This window comes from Piliocolobus tephrosceles, chromosome 17, assembly GCF_002776525.5.
Source record: "Piliocolobus tephrosceles isolate RC106 chromosome 17, ASM277652v3, whole genome shotgun sequence".
Lineage (NCBI taxonomy): Eukaryota > Metazoa > Chordata > Mammalia > Primates > Cercopithecidae > Piliocolobus > Piliocolobus tephrosceles.
The window spans coordinates 23,155,460-23,174,473 of record NC_045450.1 but is presented as its reverse complement, the minus strand read 5'-3'; the positions used below and the strand labels follow the sequence as shown (position 1 = coordinate 23,174,473).

General features: G+C 41.6%; 1 protein-coding gene across 7 annotated transcripts in view; it reads right to left on the bottom strand.

The window, feature by feature from the left end:
• Nucleotides 1-19,014, bottom strand: part of TNRC6A (trinucleotide repeat containing adaptor 6A) — a 100,716-nt gene that overhangs the window by 24,817 nt on the left and 56,885 nt on the right. For 5 of the 7 annotated variants that reach the window (XM_026455373.1, XM_023192898.2, XM_023192896.3 and 2 more), the window contains 6 exons: nucleotides 10,282-12,867; nucleotides 8,424-8,600; nucleotides 7,018-7,193; nucleotides 5,796-5,828; nucleotides 4,181-4,261; nucleotides 3,785-3,836 (listed from right to left, as the gene is read on the bottom strand). In XM_026455373.1, the coding sequence (XP_026311158.1) occupies nucleotides 3,785-3,836; nucleotides 4,181-4,261; nucleotides 5,796-5,828; nucleotides 7,018-7,193; nucleotides 8,424-8,600; nucleotides 10,282-12,867 (3,105 nt within the window). The remainder of the gene's footprint in view (nucleotides 1-3,784; nucleotides 3,837-4,180; nucleotides 4,262-5,795; nucleotides 5,829-7,017; nucleotides 7,194-8,423; nucleotides 8,601-10,281; nucleotides 12,868-19,014) is intronic. The other 2 variants (XM_023192897.2, XM_023192902.2) reach the window with 2 other exon arrangements.

Sequence of the window (19,014 nt, the reverse complement as noted above, 5' to 3'; positions counted from 1 at the left end):
ATCTCAGCGTTTTGGGAGGCCGAGGTGGGCAGGTGTTTGTGATCAGTCTGCCAACATGGTGAAACCCCGTTTCTACTAAAAATACAAAAAATTAGCCGGGCACAGTGGCAGGCGCCTATAATCCCAGCTAATCAGGAGGCAGAGGCAGGAGAATCGCTTGAACCCAGGAGGCAGAGGTTGCAGTGAGCCGAGATCGCGCCACAGGACTCCAGCCCGGATGACAGTGCGAGACTCCATCTCAAAAAAAAAAAAAAAAAAAAAAAATTCCCCAACACTTCTGCATCCCTTTAAAAAGAGAATGTCAAATGTGGCAATCTCCCCTCAGTCCACCAGTCCTCTAGTAAGGTCCATTAGTTACCAATGACTACCCCCGAGCCCCATTGTCAAATCCATTCCCTGACAACCAGTTTTCTCTTTTCAAAACTCTGTACTCACTTGGAGTCTGAAAAATTATTCTATTTTAACTTGTCCCACTTCTGCTTAGGATCACTTCCCTAAATATCATTATTCCCCAGGTCTGTCTTCGGTCCATTATCCTCCAACTCTCTCTAGTCAAACTATTCCTATAGCTTTCACTATCATCCACATATAATTAATTACAATTCATATCTCCAGTCCCATCTATTCTGAGCTTCACATCTGGATTTTCGACTGTCTACTGGACGTAATGTCAGATGGTTTTCAGAGCACCTTCAAACTTAGTATCTATCAAGTCTGCTATTCCTGTATTTCTCACCTCAAATAATGACCATTTATTGATTTATTGTCTCTCAGCTCCAAATTCACCCTTTTGACTGCTCTATGGACCCTTTACATTTTTTTCCTTAGCCAGCTGGTACTGAGGCTTTGTCAGAAGAGGGCGCTGGAGAGACAGGGCAAGAGGAAGGGTGTTGCTTCCTGGGCCAGCATGTGCTCTTGGTAGGCATGAGTAGCCTTTGCAGCTTCTCCACTGCCTGATGGGTCAGCAGCACTCAGTGGGAGCTTCTCCCAGCATTCCCCTCCCTCTCACATCACAGTTGTGCTGCAGTGTCTCCCATGAGACACCTCTCCATGAATGCCTTTTCCCAGCACCCTAGAGGGCAGATTTCCCACAAGTTCCACCAGCATGACACCACAGCAACTTCTGCGCCATGCAGTGAGCCATGAAGGAGGCAGAAACTTGTCCTAACAGGAAGAGGCTCACATTCTGGACATGGATTGTTCCTGCCTGTAAAGCTTCTGTCATCCACAGCCTCACAGAATACCTTCTCCACTATCGTGGCACTCCTCACAGCCATCATGTCTTACCAAGGAGCTCATGTTACAGCAGAGGAAATACAGGACTGTGTTCGTGCCCATGGAATTAACTGGTCTTAACATATATGCCATTGCCTGAAAATAGCTAACCAAATTAACAGGCTTACTAAAGAATCAGTTACAAAGCAAATTGGGAGACAACATACTAAAAAGGTGGGCATCTGTCTTAGGAGGATGCAGTATGTGTCTCCCCAATTACCAGAATTTGTGGGTCTTGAGAATCAAAAGGTGAAAGTGGGAGCAGCTTCTCTCACAATTATACCTAATGGGCCACTTACAGAACACTCGTTTCCTGTTCTGACAACTGCTAATTTAGAGAACTTAGTCCTTGAGACAGAAAACGCTTCCAGCAAAAACCACAACAATGGTTCCACTGCCCTGGAAGATGAAGACTGCTACAGGGACATTTTGCACTCCTTGAGATATGAACTAGCAGGCAAAAAATAAACAAACAAACCAAAAACTGGTCTACTGGCTGGGGTAACTGATGTGATTACAAAATGAAGGCAGTGAAGACTGTCTGGAATCCAGGGGATTCTCTGGGATGCTTCTCAGTATATCCATACCAAGTAGTGAAGGCCAATGAAAAACAATGGTAACCATAAAAGGCAAGGACAACTGGGGGCTCAGATTCTTTGGGAATGAAGGTTTGGGCTACTTAACTCCAGCAGCTAAAGAACCAAGAGCAGCTGAGGTTCAACCTGAAAGTAAGGTAAGTACAGAATACGCAGTGAAGGGAGGAAGGCACAGATACCAATGATGGCTTACCAGCAATTATGAAAATAACAATGGTAGTAGATTTGCATATTTTCCTATTGTTTGTCATATGGATGTGTTAATTTGTATAGGCCAAGCATTTTCTTTCCTGCTTTTACCTTATTCACAAGTTATTAGATGTTAAGTTTTATTATTTAGTCTTTAGGTAACAAACTGTGACTGAATTTCTGGGGTGATTATATAGCCAGTGACGAATACAATGACCCTTGGGGCTGTTCATCTCCTCAGTTTAGAGAGAGGATGAACACTTCTTCACTTGCAAGAAAGCTGTATCTTGTTAAGCAGAAATACAGAGTTGCATTGCCATTGTACTTGACAAATGTGTGTAGAAGAGTACATATGGAAGGTGAGTAGCCAAAGGGTTGGGATGAACTGTGCTGATTACTGACTTATTTCCTCTAGCTCCAATTTCACCCTTTTTGATTGCTCTGTGAAAAAACGGGGACTTAGGCCCTTTACAGATTTTTTTCCTTTGCCAGCTAGCACTGACCTTTTTTAAGTAGAAGGTACAAGAGGAGAGGTTTGGTTTCCTAGTTCTGGTCTGCTCTCTCCTGCAGCACGGCAGCTTTGCCAGCACCTACAACGCTCAACTCACCAGTGGCTGGCAGCATCTACCAGCACGCCCTCTGGTAGTTCCGTAGCGAGTGCCTCCCATGAAACACCTCTCCTATGCCCTGCCTTCACTGGTATCTGAGAGGGTGGATCTCCTGCACTCCTACTGACACGTCACCACAGTGAGAAGAAGGGGGCTCTTTCTTAGGCATGCCACGTCAGTCCTCACTGAGTGACTTCCCCTTGTATCTGCTCCTGCTACTCCAATTCCTTGTTAAGGTCTTGTATATTACATTTTTCCTGTTAGCAAATTACTGCATAGTTTCTTCTAACTGAACTCTGATTAACACAATAGCACTACCATCTACTAAACCATCCAGGTTAAGTTTTCATCACACTCTCTCCCTCACCCTGCCTAACAAATTGGTTCAAACTGGTTATCAACTTTTATTGATTCCAATTCCTATGATTCCATGGAATTAAGATTATTCGCATCTACTCTCTTGGTTTGGAGCTTTGAAAATAATTACTGGCTACTGTAGCAAGTATCTACCTGGTTTTGCTATCTTTAGTATCTTTTCTCTATCTCCTGCTGCCAGTGTTTTCTATCCTAAGATATTTTCAATCTATAACCAAGATGATTTTTCTAAAACATAAATCCAAACCATGTCATTACCCTGATTCACTTTAATCCCATATTTTAAGAATGAAGTTCAAATTCCCAAGCTCCTCATGACTTAGCACCGACCTTGTTTTCTAGCATCTTTATCCAGGTGATCTTTCACCACCACCACCACGGCTGCCCTCACCAAAATTGTTTTTCTTGACTCGTTCTATGGAACTACTTACCGTTCCTCCAGTATAGTTTTAAGAGTCTGTCATATGTCTAGGCCCTTCTACATGCTGTTCCTTAATCAAGAAGACTATACCCTCCAATCTGAGTAACTCCCTCTTGGCAGGATTATGTGTAAAGTAATCAGACTACGATCACCACTGATCTGCACAGTGGTCTGCACTCATTTAACCACAGCATGTGTACGTCTATTGGACAGCACAGACTCCCCCATCCTGATCTACGTCAGGGCTCTTCCAGCAGAATCATGTCATGGATATGCTTGACCCTCAGTGAGGAATATAAACAGATTTAATTTTCTCTTACCTCCAGAAAGGTCCATTTTATTGCTTTGTACATTTTCCTCTGGTGAGTCTCTCTGAAGAAAGAAAATGCAGCATGTTAGCAGACCGTAATTTATCAATGAAAACAAATAAAAAATGAAGAATTTTACTGTATTTCATTATCTGAAAAATTCAAGTGGATCATAAAGCTTCATTTTTCATTGCCTAATGTAATTTTTAAAATATTTTAAAATAAAACATGTGACTGAAGTTCTCAGCTAAAACCATAAAAATAAAGGTTTGGAGGCCAATTTTACTCCAATATCAAGCACATTCCTAAGGACTCAAAGATGAAAAATAATTCTTGAAAAGAGTGAAATCGAGATAAACCATGGAGCACCATTAAAAGAGGAAGGAGCTGCTAAGAAAACATACTTACCGAAAAACTGATATTTGAAAACTGTTTAACAAATGGATTTATCCACGCTTCTTCTTGTTTGTTTCCACCTTTCATCATTCCCTTTGTAAAATAAAAGAGTAGAAAAGATGCCATGGCCATCTCTGTTTATCTGGGTATAGTGACGGATTAATAAAACTTAAGACAATCCCCAATTCTCATTTTTAGCCAATAATTTCTCCTCCAATCAACTCTTATCAGAGTTGTTAATAATTAAAAATCAACTTATTTGATTTTCAACTTCCTTTGCTCCAGTCCTCTGGTATAGCTGTAATGTACAGAGAAATCTCTAAAGGCAAGCAGTCAGAAGGAAAAGACAGAAGCAAAAGGCCTCGATGACCCACAAATATGAAAACAGGGCCTCTGAGTAATGGAGAACTGTAAGAGTAGTTATAATTTAGATTTCTGGAATTCTCACTCCAAACCAAAGTAAAAAAATAGTGACTAGGTCCTCAGGTTAGTCCAAAGAAGCCAATTTAACCCATTATTTAATTATGCTTTGTGTATCCTACTGAAAACACACCATGTTTTCCACAGGAAAAGTATTTTAAAATTTCAATTTGTGTTGCCAAGAACACAACATCTCTAGCAGAATTGAACCTGGGATTCCTCCTGCTTAGGGCTGGCTCTCTGCAGCTGGTTGGGGTATGGGTGGTATGGAAACTCCATTGAGACCTGAGTTAAGAGGATGAAGGGTCTGTGATGAGCAGTCTGGTAGACAAGGAGGCTGGAAGCCATAGAGACCTATGTCTTTCATTATGGTCTCACAGAACCATCCTCAGTCTGTTGCCTTCATCACCCTTTCCCATTGCTACTGTCCCTTCCTTCTGACTGTGAAACAGAACACAGCTTCACAACTTCCCCCCAAATGCAGGTCTCTGAAGCAAGCACCTAACTCTCTCTGCAGATTCTGAAGTTGGCTTTGATCCCTTTTCCTTTCACCCCATCCATCCCCATACCTAACTAGTTGCCAAGTTCTTCTGTCCTTTCTATTCTGACTGAAATGCCTCTCAAATTAGTCCCGTCTACTATATATCCATTCTCATTTCCTGACTCAAGCCCTCCTTTCTAGCTTGAAATAACACAGATACTCCCTGAGATCCCTAACTGTGGTCTCCTCTCTGTGCCAATTTATATTTCATACTATCATTGACTAGCTTTGCTTTAAAATTAATAATTTAAAAACCCCACTGATGTTGTTTTCTACTCAATTTCATTGGTTCCATATTTTACACAAAATAAAGTTCAAATTCTTGGCATGCTATTGAAGATACTACAATCTGCCTTAACTACAGAGCCAGATCTGTCACTTCTTCCTAAAAATTCTACATTTTAGTTATGTTGGGCTACCATCTTCCTTAACACATCCCATCCCAAGCATCTTCCAAATTCAAGCTGACACTTCTATGAAGCTCTCCTAATGCCCCGTACTAGACTGTGAGCTCTCGAAAGGTGAAGCTCATATCTTAGTGTATATGAATCCCCAGCACCAAGCACAGTACCTGGCACACAGCAGAGGCTAAATAAATGTTTGCAGTTGCTTTCTAAAGATTTTTACTAGTAGAAACAAAGGAGAAAGAGTAAAAAGGCTACACACCCTTTCCCTTCTCCTTTTTTTGCCACTCAGACCCTGTAAGGAAAGACAAAGTCACAAAACAGCATGGTCCAGTGGGAAGAACACAGGGTTTGGAATTGGAAGACCTAAACTTAAGTCCTTACTCTGTCACTTACTAGTTATTGCAACTTTGGGCAAGTCACCACCTTTTCCAGTCTCAAATTCCTCATTAGTATCCTATCTTAGAAGGTTGTGAGGATCAAATGACTTATGTAAAACATGTAAAAGCATTTCATAAGCTATATGGCAAGGCAATAGGCAAATTCAGCCAAATGAAAAATTTTAAAAATGAAAATGGCAGGTCCTAGACTTAGAATCCCAGGATTAAAAGTGAGGAACCTTGGCAGTTACCTAGTCCAACTATCCACTGGTATTTGCCTTCTAAGGTCCCTCAAAAGGTAATCTTTCTCAAGTCGGGTGGGATAGGATGTTATGTTAGAACCACCTGGGAGACTGGGCACCTATTTTGAAAATGGTCGTCCCCAGGAAGATCTGACGCCAGCCCCCAGTGCCACCTCTTACGAACCAGTGCTCTAAATCAGTGCTTCCCAAACCTGGCTCTGCATCAGAGACATTTGGGGAGTTTCTTCAGGATAAGAAACCTGGTCCAATTTCCAAAACTTCAGTAGACCTGAGGTACAGGAAGCTGCACTTTTAACAAATGCCATGGGATTCCGATGTACAGCCAGCTTTAGGAATATGATTTGTCCACACATAAAAGCCAAATCAAGCTCAGATCATTCCTAGGGATTTCTGTCACAGGACCTTTTGGGATGGGATAGGGACAAAGATGACAGGTGAATAAGGAGGATGGTGACTCTGGGTAAGGGGGTGGCGGGGGACTCCAGGTGAGGAGGTGAAATGGGAGATGAACTGGCAGTGGGATGGAAAGAGTCAACATGGAGATTTGCCCTTCTCTTCATCCTCACCGCTGCAGGCACCACCCTAGGATGAGGGGTTGTCCCAGGCAGCACTGGTGGAGGGGGAGGAGGAGAGAAATCCCAAGCTGTAGCAGTGGGGAGAAAGGAAGTTCCTGTGGTCTTATGTTTCTCTAGGTGGCTGCCCATACAAGTGGCTATACCTAAGGTGGGGGCTGCCTGGACTGTACTGACTGCCAGAAATGGGCAGGCAAAAAATTAATTTTCTGTGGGTAAACTACCTTTGGAATTTAAAGTTTCAAGGGCTTTGCCCTTGAAATGTTTACCTTCGATGACATTTTCTTTGTATATGGTGGCCAATTTAAAGATGAGTTAAGCTCTTGAGATGAATTACTATTCCACATTCCAATCTCTACATCCTCTTCCTCTTCCCAGCCAGTGGGGCGATTTCCAGGCAATGGCATATCATCACCACACCAGCCATCTTGCATAGATTTTGGCCCTGATTGTGGATTTGTGACATAAAGAGAAACATACTTTAATGAAAGAATTCCTTCTGGAGAATAAGCATACATTAAAAATTGGGTAGAGAACCTAAGAAAACATACACGCACACACTTATTTCCCTTCCTGCATCTGCACAGAAGGAACGCATGTTTTATACTGAGCTAAAAGTTCCATGAAAAAGAATACATTCTTGGCCGGGCACGGTAGCTCATGCCTGTAATCCCAGCACTTTGGGAGGCTGAGACGGGCAGATCATGAGGTCAGGAGATCGAGACCATCCTGGCTAACACGGTGAAACTAAACTGTCTCTACTAAAAATACAAAAAGTTAGCCGGGCGTCGTGGCCGGCGCCTGTAGTCCCAGCTACTCGGAAGTTGGGAGGCTGAGGCAGGAGAATGGCTTGAACCCTGGAGGCGGAGCTTGCAGTGAGCCAAGATCGCACCACTGCACTCCAGCCTGGGCGACAGAGCAAGACTCCGTCTCAAAAAAAAAAAGAAAGAAAAAGAAAAAGAAAAAGAACATATTCTTATTTTAAAATTTAATAAAACTCCTCCATGCCTTTAACAAATCATGGTTCTTGAACATGGACAATCGTAGCACTCTTGTTTGTACCCAGTTAATAATCTGCATAGTGACACACAGGACGAAGATGATGAATGAAATTTGAAAGGATCAATTTTTATATATATTTTCAGGGAGAATGGCCAAAGAGTACTTCAAAGTCATAAGCAGAAAGCATCTTATCTTCACACATGGCCCTTGGGATTCCTATAGGGTAACTTGTACATAACCTATAGGATAATGACAATGTTAATTTGAATCTTGGGTCTTTTCTGAACTATGCTAATTGTCTGTAACTTTCAGGGAATCATCTGACAGTCTGAATATGTGTCCTCATGGCTACACTATTTAGCCTCCCAGGCTGGATGGCATGAAAGTTGCTAGTAGACTCTTCCTAGATAACCTAATTTGGTAAAATATAATTTAGATTTGATGAAGTATATGCAAATTAACAGTTACAATTCTAAGAAATATGAGAAAAGAGGAAAATTCATAAAGAGAATAAACCATGTTACAAAATCAAAGAGCAAAATACTGAACATCACCTATCGTGCCATATTATATGATTATAAATAACACAGAAACCTTATCTAATTATTTAATTATAGTCAGTGAGTGATAACCACTGCTACACAACAGCTACCAGGCATTGTCAATAACTTACCAGATTTGCTTAATGCTTGTGGACCAACAGAGCTGGAGCCCCACGTGGATGTGCTGGATGCCGCAGCAATGGGTTCCCCCCAGCTGGGACCACTGTCTATGGGCTTACCCCATGCTGAAGTACCATTATCCACAGTTGTGGCTGGAGTAGAAGGCTCCCCCCAGGGCTCACCCCAGCCTTTAGAAAGTGTGGGAAAAGAAGTCATCAGCATAGAAGGTAAGGAGGTGCAGTGGAATAAGGGACAATAAAGAATACTTAGGGACCAAGGATGAAGAACCTCATGTTTATGTACAGAATAATGATACTGTGACAGGCAAAAAGATGGCATCTGTTCTATGTTAAAAAAAAAAAAAAAAGACAAACTATTTCCCATTAATATAACTATAAGGTGAGAATTTCTTAAACTTTTTTCATAATTACCCTCTAGGCCTACAGCTGATTTTTGCATAGTTATGGGAAACCACTCTCCTTTGAGCACCAATTTAATTCCTGAAAAAGTCAAGTCATTCTAAACCAAACCTTGTGAATTGGAGCAGGTGATAAGCTGGGTGACAGTGTATGTATAACATTTGTACCAGCTGGGTACAGTGGCTGATGCCTGTAATCCCAGCACTTTGGGAGGCCGAGGCAGGTGGATCAGCTGAGGTCAGGATTTTGAGACCAGCCTGGGCAACATGGCAAAACCTGGTCTCTATTAAAAATACAAAGATTAGCTGGGCATAGTGGCACACACCTGTAGTCCCAGCTACGCAGGAAGCTGAGACAGGAGAATTGCTTGAACCTGGGAGGTGGAGGCTGCAGTGAGCCGAGATCATGCCACTGCACTCCAGCCTAGGAGACAGAGCAAGACTCCATCTCCCTCCACAAAAAAAAAAAAAAAAATTGTGGCACAAGTGTACCCCTTCCACACCACATACACTGGAAAAACAATGTACTACCCAGCTAACAATAATGGGTCACCTACTTTTTACACATGCTGAACAATCTTTATTTTAAAATCTGAAGTATTAGGCTGAGGTTGCCCAAAGCAAAAAACAACAACAATAACAACACAACAAAAACAAAGCCATAAACGTTTCATTCAGAAAAAACAAAAGCCAACAGGCTTCATCTTAGATACATACTTCTTCCTTTTAAGAATCAAACCTAAATTAATACAACAAACTATACTTAGACTAAAAAAAAAAAAAAAATTAAGCGCCAAAAAGTTAGCTCATGAAAGCACTCCCATATCCACTTCCAATGAGACTATTAAGTAAATAAAACTTTTATTAACAAAGACAATGTAGCCAATCACACTTAATGAAAATGTAGTCGGGATAATTTGCAGAGATAGGAATTAGTTCATTATAAGAGAGGAAAGTAAGGATATACTAGAAAGGTATTATCAAACGTTTTTAATACACAAACATATATACTGTATCTAAGTAGAGCTGGATTTCTCACCTACTTAAAAAAAATCCCTTCTAGAGCCAAATATAATACCTAATGTTTAGAGAATACTGTATTTATGAGATACTTGTTTTATTTCTGGAGATATTTCAGTCACATAATAAAACTACAAGGCCTAACTCAAAACAACTTAGAGAAGTGTACAGCATTTCCACTTGACCGCCCTTGTCCAATTCACCTTCTGTTGCATTTCTAATAGAGAATGAAGTGTGCAGGACTCAAACAACACTGCCAAAAGTGGAGCTCTGTTCTCTGGTGGTAAACATCACCCCTGTAATTTTCTTCAAGCTGCTTCTGGATTACAGTAAGGAACAGCCTTTGTGTACATATCCAAGCACTTTGTTATACAAATCTTATAATAACAGTAAGTTAAAATAAGGCTTGATTTCATAAAACAGAAACTTACCAGAGCCACTGCTTGCCTCTTTGTTTGAGATGGCACTTGCAGGCGTTAGCAGCTGATGTACCTGTGCTTGCTGGTCTGAACGGCTGTTGCCATTTGGGACGTTTTTGTTCCACATGTTCACATTTTTGTAGTTGTATTTGCTTGGATCTCCCCAAGCTGAAGTTCCATCATCAATCTCCATTTTGCGACGTATAGATTCTGGGGATGGTTCCTCCCAGCCTGTGGGTTCTTCTTCTTTTGTTGGGGCTGGTATAGGTCCCCCCAGCCAGCCTGTACCAGGAGGTTTGCCTGTAGCTGGTGGGATTCCCCAAGATCCAACAATGTCTTGTTGCTTGTTCCAGTCTGGAGAACTGACTGGCTTTGACGAATCTCCCCAACCTAGAGACTGATTAGACTTTGGAGGGTCTCCCCATCCCTGGGAAGGAGTAGGTTTAGAAGATTCATCCCATCCTGATGAATTATTTGGATTTATGTTGTTTCCCCAAGTAAAAGAACTAGTTTTACCAAGTTCGTTCCAACCGGAAACGGACCTGTCGCTGTCACTACCTCCTGAGCTGGATTTCTTATTGGCCTCACCCCAATGGTTACTCCTTGAAGTTTCTCCCCAGTTATCACTGGCAGAAACAGACCACCCTTGGCTTGATTTCTGTCCATCACTCCATCCCTGTTTGTTCTTTTGCGAGTCATTCCATGCAGCCTTCTCCTCTTTGCAATTCCCCCACTGATTGCTCTTGACCATTCCTGTAGCAGCAGAATCATCTTCCCACCCCCCCTGGCAGTTTGAGCCTTTGGAATCTCCCCACCTCAGAGCAGGTTTGGGATCGCCCCACCCTGATACAGATGAGGTATCATTACTATTAGGGCTAGTCTTATCTATACATGCCCCTGAGTTAAAAGTCTGTGTTGCTGAGCTTCCCCAGGCCTCTGTCCCATTGTCAGTCTTTCGTTCCCCTCTAGGTGATGTTTCTGTATCCCAGGCAGTATTCTGCTTAATAGGAGTCTGTCCCCAACCAGAGTTGGACAGGACACGTGGATCTAAGTCAGTTCTGTTTACAATGCTTTGGAGTAATGTGTGCTGATCAATTTTTCTTCTGTCTCTACTCTGACTTTCTCCAGTTCCTTTTTCCTCAAGGCGTCCAGTGCTTTCTGTACTACCATCGCTCTCCACTGTACCTCCTGTTTTGGCCCACACACTGCTTTGCTCATTTGTCTGAGATGTGGCAGAACCCTGATCCTCTTCCTCAGTAGATTTCCATCCATTTGTAAACTTCTTACCATTGCCATTTGCACTGTCATTGGAATGCTGATTGCTAGGCAGTTTGTTCCACTCACCGCTGGGTAAATTAGTGCCAGTGTTTTGTGCAGGGGTTCCCCATCCTCTTCGACTTCCTCCAGAATTCGCGCCATTTCCACTTCCCCATGATGCACTCTGGGAATTTGCTGCACCAGATTCCCACACACCACCTCCTTTGTTTGTGTTAACTTGAAAGTTAGTGCCCATAGGCCCATTTACGCCAGGCTGCATTAGAGTTGCATTCACAGTGTCACCATTAGCTTGGCCATTAGGGCCTGAACATTTGTCTCCAGAGTAATTAGAACCATAGGCACCCCATGTAGTACCATAAGAGCCTCCACTTTTTGACTCTCCATTGCTAAGGTGAGAAAGGGAAGTGCCATTCATACCTGATGGAGCCTGCATCTGAGGATGATTCATTGTGCTCACACGCCAGGCCCCTGTATTACTACTAGGCAGCTCATTATTCTGCACTGAACCGGAGTTTGGTAAACTAGAGGTCATAAAGTTAGTAGTGTTATTTGGTCCAGTCATTTCAGTGGTAATATTCTGAGGTTGACCACTGAATGAAACCTTCTGTGTACCACTTACTTCAGATTCACAAGTTTCCTGAAGGCTTCCCCAGGTACCATGGGTAGAACCACCACTCACTTTAGAGTTAATACTCTGATTGTTAGGCATCTGGCCTATAGTACTGCACTGAATATTGATGCCAGAACTACCACTCCCTACAGGCCCTTTTAGGGCAAGTCCATTGTTCTCTAATACTGGCCAGGCACCATGGTTGCTAGCTGAATTCAAAGTGCTTGGATTTAACCCTCCATTTGATGAAGAACTTACAGTGCCCCAAGCATTCATTCTATTGTTGCTACTTTCAGATTTGCTTTCAGGAGCATCCACAGAGACCTGACATGTGCTTATTATGGCTCCATGGGAAAAACCCCATGGCCCAGTACTACTTCCATGGCCCACATTATTGCTGCTGCTACCAACTACAAACTTGTTTTGGGAACCAAGTCCAGTGCTATTTCGAAGGCCATCTTTTTCACCACCTGTGTTCCCTGAAGCCATGATAGTGATATTTCTTTCCGATTCAGAACTGGAGGCAGAATCAGCATCCATACATTCTGAAGCCAACTCCGGATCACTGCCAGGGACTGAGGGCCATGCTTCTTTTTCCGACAAGTCGCTTACAACAGCATTCTTACAGTTTGTGCTAGAATCGCTTGTAGAAGACACAAGTCCCCGCTGGGAATTTTCATAATGGGATCCTGAAGTACTGTGGTTTATATCTAGGATAAAGGAGAAGTACAACTATTTATAACGTGTTAGGCCATTTCAAAATGACACTAAAACTTAAGAAAAATGAATATGTTATAATAAATGTGGCTCCTCAAATTTAACAAGCTATGATCCTTGGTAGAATGGTTACAAGGGCACTGGTTATCTTCTAGCCACCAATTTTCCATGTTCAACTGATATTATCCTAAGATCCTAGAGGACACAACAGCCCCTTGATAAATACTTGCTGAATGAATACATTGTTAAACATATCAGCAAATAAAAGAATTTTGGAGTCAAGAAGGTCTAGGAGGCAGCTACACATTAGGATAATGGAACAACCCAGGCGTAGAAGCCTGACATGGAAAGATGGGTAAGGAGAAGTGAATAGCCAACATTTGATAAAATGTATCAGAAATATTTTTCCACCCTCTGTTTTCTACTATAGCTTTTCTATACAACTGTTTTGGGTATTGTAACAAGTTTATTTATTTATTTATTTATTTTTTTGAGACGGAGTCTTGCTCTGTGCCCAGGCTGGAGTGTAGTGGTGCGATCTCGGCTCACTGCAAGCTCCGCCTCCCAGGTTCATGCCATTCTCCTGCCTCAGCCTCCTGAGTAGCTGGGACTACAGGGGCTGCTATCACGCCCGGCTAAACTTTTTTTTGTATTTTTAGTAGAGACGGGGTTTCACCGTGTTAGCTAGGATGGTCTCGATCTCCTGACCTTGTGATCCGTCCGCCTTGGCCTCCCAAAGTGCTGGGATTACAGGAGTGAGTCACTGCGCCCGGCCACAAGTTTATAAAAATGTTTAAGAATGGTAAGAATTTGAAAGCTTTTATCATTACATTCCATTTCATTAGTATCCATCTTCAACCTGAAATATTACATCCAAGTAACAATATTTTCAGTTCAACTTTCTCTCATAAAATTTTCTTAATTTACCTTCCTAACCACGTTTATATAAAAGGACAGAAGAGTAATGGTTAATTGTGATGCTGAAGATCACAGAATTATTATGATCTCAAAAAATCAACTTCTGACACTGGAGCTGTTTGATGACCAGTCATATAATCCTATAATCTTGGACTTCCTGCTATGTATTACTATCTAGTTATTTTACCACAGGTAGGGCGGTTCTAGTGCTTCTGATAGTTCCCCATACTCTTAATTCACACTTGGTTTAAGGATCTGGTAGGGAGACATTTCTCAGGGGCATTAACCTGCATAAGCCACGTGCATTTCGACTGCCTTGAGGGGCAGGTTATATTGCAGTTTTCTACTAGAGCACCAATCAGAATCACAGGTAGTGCTTTTAAATATACATGTTCAAGGCAATGTCCCAGACCTAATGAGCCAACCTTCAGGGGTTGTAGGCCTAGGAGATAAACAGAAGTCACTATTAAGGTGATTTGCTAAAATGGAAAATCAGATTCAATTTGCATCATTTTCTCTCAAAGCACAATCATTAAGCGGCAAAAGATGATGAGCTGGAAAGAGTCTGGAAAAGTGGAGAGAGACCAGAAATGATATAAATTCATCAAATAATACACTTTAAAGTTCCATAGATGACTCTAATTTCCACTCCTTGTTTAAGAATCATTTCTTTAATGATTCCTAAACCTGCCAAAGAAGATTTGCCATCTTTCAGTGCCCATGAGGAGAATTTCTCATGAAATAAAGGGTAACAGTAAGTCAGACTCACTGGGTATAAGCAAATCAACACACTAACATCTGCACCGGCACCATCAACAAATGTTTGGCATCAGGACTATGTCTGACAACTTTGTGTGCACTTTTATCACTGAATCCTTACAGCTACCCTAGAGGATAGGCATTACCTTCACTTGCAGATGACAAAACTGAGGTTCACAGGTTAATTTATGGAAAATTAAGTGAGAAAGGCAGGATTCATCCGAATCCTTCATAAAGCAAGGTGCCTAAAATGTAGACAGGACTCTAGAGACACCCAGATTCAAGTCTGAACTCTGTATGACCATATCTGCAAAACCAGAATATAAACAATACTTCTTAACCTGGTTCTTTTGTTAATTGTATCATCATATGTAAAGCATAAAGCTCAGTGCTGGCTGCAAATAAGTGCCTCGTTAGGGTCAATTTGACATAGTGATTAACAGCACAGATTGGGTAGCCAGAATGCTTGGGTTTAAGAGACACTCCTACCATTTACTAGCTGTGTGACCATGGTAAGATCCTCAATCCCTGTGCCTAGTTTCATCTCTAAAGTAGAAATAGTATTAGTACCAGGCCAGGCGCAGTGGCTCACCCCTGTAATCCCAGCACTTTGGGAGGCCAAAATGGGCGGATCGTGAGGTCTGGAGTTCGAGACCATCCTGGCCAACATGGTGAAACCCTGTCTCTACTAAAACTACAAAAAATGAGCCGGATGTGGTGGCGGGCCCCTGTAGTCCCAGCTACTCGAGAGGCTGAGGCAGAATTGCTTGAACCGCAGAGGCGGAAGTTGTTGCAGTGAGCCGAGATGGTGCCACTGCACTCCAGCCTAAGGACAGAGTGAGACTCTGTCTCAAAAAAAAGAAACAGTATCAGTATCAATCTCACACAACTGTGGTGTGGATTATTAAAAGTACTCTGTACTGGCCAGGTGCGGTGGCTCACGCCTATAATCCCAGCACTTTAGGGGGCCAAGGTAGGTGGATCACGAAGTCAGGTGATGTTAATCATCCTGGCTAACATGGTGAAACCCTGTCTCTGCTAAAAATACAAAAAAATTAGTCGGGTATGGTAGTGGGTGCCTGCAGTCCCAGCTACTTGGGAGGCCGAGGCAGAATGGCGTGAACCTGGGAGGCAGAGCTTGCAGTGAGCCAAGATCGCCTCACTGCACTCCAGCCTGGGCAACAGAGCATGGCTCTGTCTCAAAAAAAAGTACTCTGTACTATATCTGATCCATATTACGTGCTTAATAAATGAGGGCCATTATCACTGATAAATGCATGCTAATGATTATCATCTTTTAGTCCTATCTCCGAAGCATGTTTTTCATTTCACCACATCTCTCTTATGAAGAACAAAGTGAGAAATCATATAACTTCTTTACTTAAAATTTCCACTTAGATACCTGAATATTCTACCTTAGATACCCTATCTTAGATATCTTAGATATTCTGAAAGCAGAATCTTCTAATTCTGGATTTACACTCCAACAGAGTGTAAATTCCTCTCCTCCCAAAGGGGGCAAACACTGCTTCTTTAAAAGTTTTTCTCATCTCAGTAAGTTTCCTAAAACCTAGAATTTATCTTCTATTCCTCCCTGTGCACAGCAAATCCAAAACAACATCAAGTCCAAAATTCATACACCTTTTCTCCAAATCTAAGACAGTCCAGCCCTTGTCACTTTCTTTTCCTGGACTACTGCAAAAGTATTTCTGCTGCCACTATTTGCATGCATAAGTGTGTGTGTATGTGTGGCCACTTTCATAGGGCAGGAGTAAGAAAACAAGATTGGCCATCGAAAACAAAACTACCCAAATGGAAAATAAGAAGTGGATCCAGAATTCAAGAGTGAAACACAAGAAGTATTCCCATGACGAGAAAAAGACAAAAATACTTGTCATCAATACTACTATTCGGTCCAGTATTAGAAGTACTAACTAATAAAATATGACTCAAAAATGGGAGGTAAAGACAACAGAATAGAGGCAAAAAAGATCAACATGAAAAAACAATTTCCTTTCTACATGTCAAAAATAATCCAGGAGAAAATGTTGATGGGGAAAGATCTTAATCATTAAGAGTCATAAAGTAACTGGAATAAAGCTAGCAAAAATATTTAAAGTTGCATATGATTATATTTTATTACAGAACATAGAAGACACTTGAAAGTAAAGAAACTTGTTACGGGATACGAAGATGTAACAATGCTCTAAGTTTAATTCAATTATAAGAAATTGTTAACAAGAGTCTGTAAAAATGATTATAAGTGATTTAAAAATTCTGTAAAGCAAATGGGAGAGTAACCCTCTAAAAGATTTCAAAAAGAAGAGGTTGTGAAGAAGGAAATCTGCACTATCAGGAAATAGTTGAACAGCACTGCACTGTCAGACAGCACTTTGACTGAACAGAAAAAGTAACCCAGAAACAGATCCAAGTATATGTCAAAGATACTATTTTAAGGATCAGCATTTTAAATCAGTGGGGAAAGGGAATATTCAGTACTTGGAAAACTTTTTAAAATGAGATAATATATTTTTAAAAATACCAAATGATTAAAACATTAAAAGATGAAACCATGAAGCTATCAATGAATAAGTATTTTTTTATACACAAACTGTATGTGGCAGATTTCACTTGTTAATGTTAGAATACATCAAAAGTAAACCAAAAAGGCAAACACCTGAATATATTCTGCAAATGAGTTCTATCACCTTTAATGTTAGTGAAACATGTTCTTAGATTCTGGTCATGACCTGGTTTGGTGGCTAAGTTTGTCTTTTAAAATATTATTAACTAAAATCCCATTTTTAATCTAGAAGCCACCTGATCAAAACCTAAATTAAAGATTATTTTAAAAATTGGGTTACCAATGGTGAGTTACAAGGCATTCTGGGTTATAAAAAAGGTTTTAGTTTAGAAAAAAAAAATTGTTTGGCCTTCTAGCTCATCCCTGTAATCCCAGCACTTTGGTAGGCCAAGGAGGCAATACTGGTTGGGTCCAGGAGTGAGACCATCCTGGGCAACCTAGCAACACCCCATCTCTACAAAAAATAAAAAAAATCAGCTGGGCGTGGTGGCATACACCTGGGGTCCCAGCTCCTTGAGAGGCTGAGGCAGAAGGATCGCTTGAGCCTGGGAGGTTGAGGCTGTAGTGAGTTATGACTACGCCACTGCACTCAGCCTAGGTGACAGAGCTAGAGTCTGTCTCAAAATGAATAAATAAACAAATAAAAATAAATGAAAGATGTTGGCTGGGCACAGTGGCTCATTCCTGTAATCTCAGCACTTTGATAGGCTGAGGCGGGTGGATCAACTGAGGTCAAGAGCCTGGGGCCAGCCTGGCCAACAGGGTGAAACCCCATCTCTACTAAAAATGTAAAAATTAGCTGGGCATGCGGCAGGCACCTATAATCCCAGCTACTCAGGAGGCTGAGGAAGGAGAATCACTTGAACCCAGGAGGTGGTGGTTGCAGTGAGTCGAGATCATGCCACTGCACTCCAGCTTGGGCATTATATTTAAGAGCGAAACTCCATCTCAAAACAACAACAACAAAAAAAACAAAATGTGTTGCAGGGGATGGGAACAGACACTATTATAACGGAAAGAGTAAAAAGAACAGGACTCGTCAGGAATCATTACTAATATGTTTCAGAGTCAGAGATTATTTCAGATTTGGAAGAAGTCAGATAATTTATTGTGCTTATGGACACACAAGACCCAGTGCTGTAAATGATCTGGAAGATAAACATAGAGAAGCATCATTAAGTAGAGTATTATCACTCAGCTTTTCCAGGAAATAATGAGAAATAGTAAATCTCTGTGCTAGTGGGAAGAAAGGGGGCGGCTGAGTTTTACTGAGTGTAATGCAAAATGTTTATACACTACAATGCTGTAGGCAAACTTAGATTTGGAAGGTTGTACGTTATTTAGAAATATTTGAAATCCAAAGTATCATTAACATCCTACTTTCATACAAAATGCCCACAGAAGTGTGATCACCAATAGTACCACACTAAAAAAACATAAATAAATAATCATATATAATAGAACATCTATCCAAAAAAAATCAAAGAGGTTATGTGGGGGCTGAACAAAGACTGGTGATAATTCTAGTGACATAAAAAAACAGCATCGGCTGGGCGCGGCGGCTCATGCCTGTGATCCCAGCACTTTGGGAAGCCTAGGTGGGCAGATCACCTGAGGTCAGGAGTTTGAGACCAGCCTGGCCAACATGGTGAAATCCCATCTCTACTAAAAATACAAAAATTAGCCGGGCATGGTGGTGGGCGCCTGTAATCTCAGCTACTCAGGAGGCCAAAGCAGGAGAATTGCTTGAACTCAGGAGGTGGCGGTTGCCGTGAGCTGAGATCGTGCCACTGCACTCCAGCCTGGGCAACAGAGCGAGACTCTGTTTCAAAAGAAGAGAAGAGAAGAGAAGAGAAGAGAAGAGAAGAGAAGAGAAGAG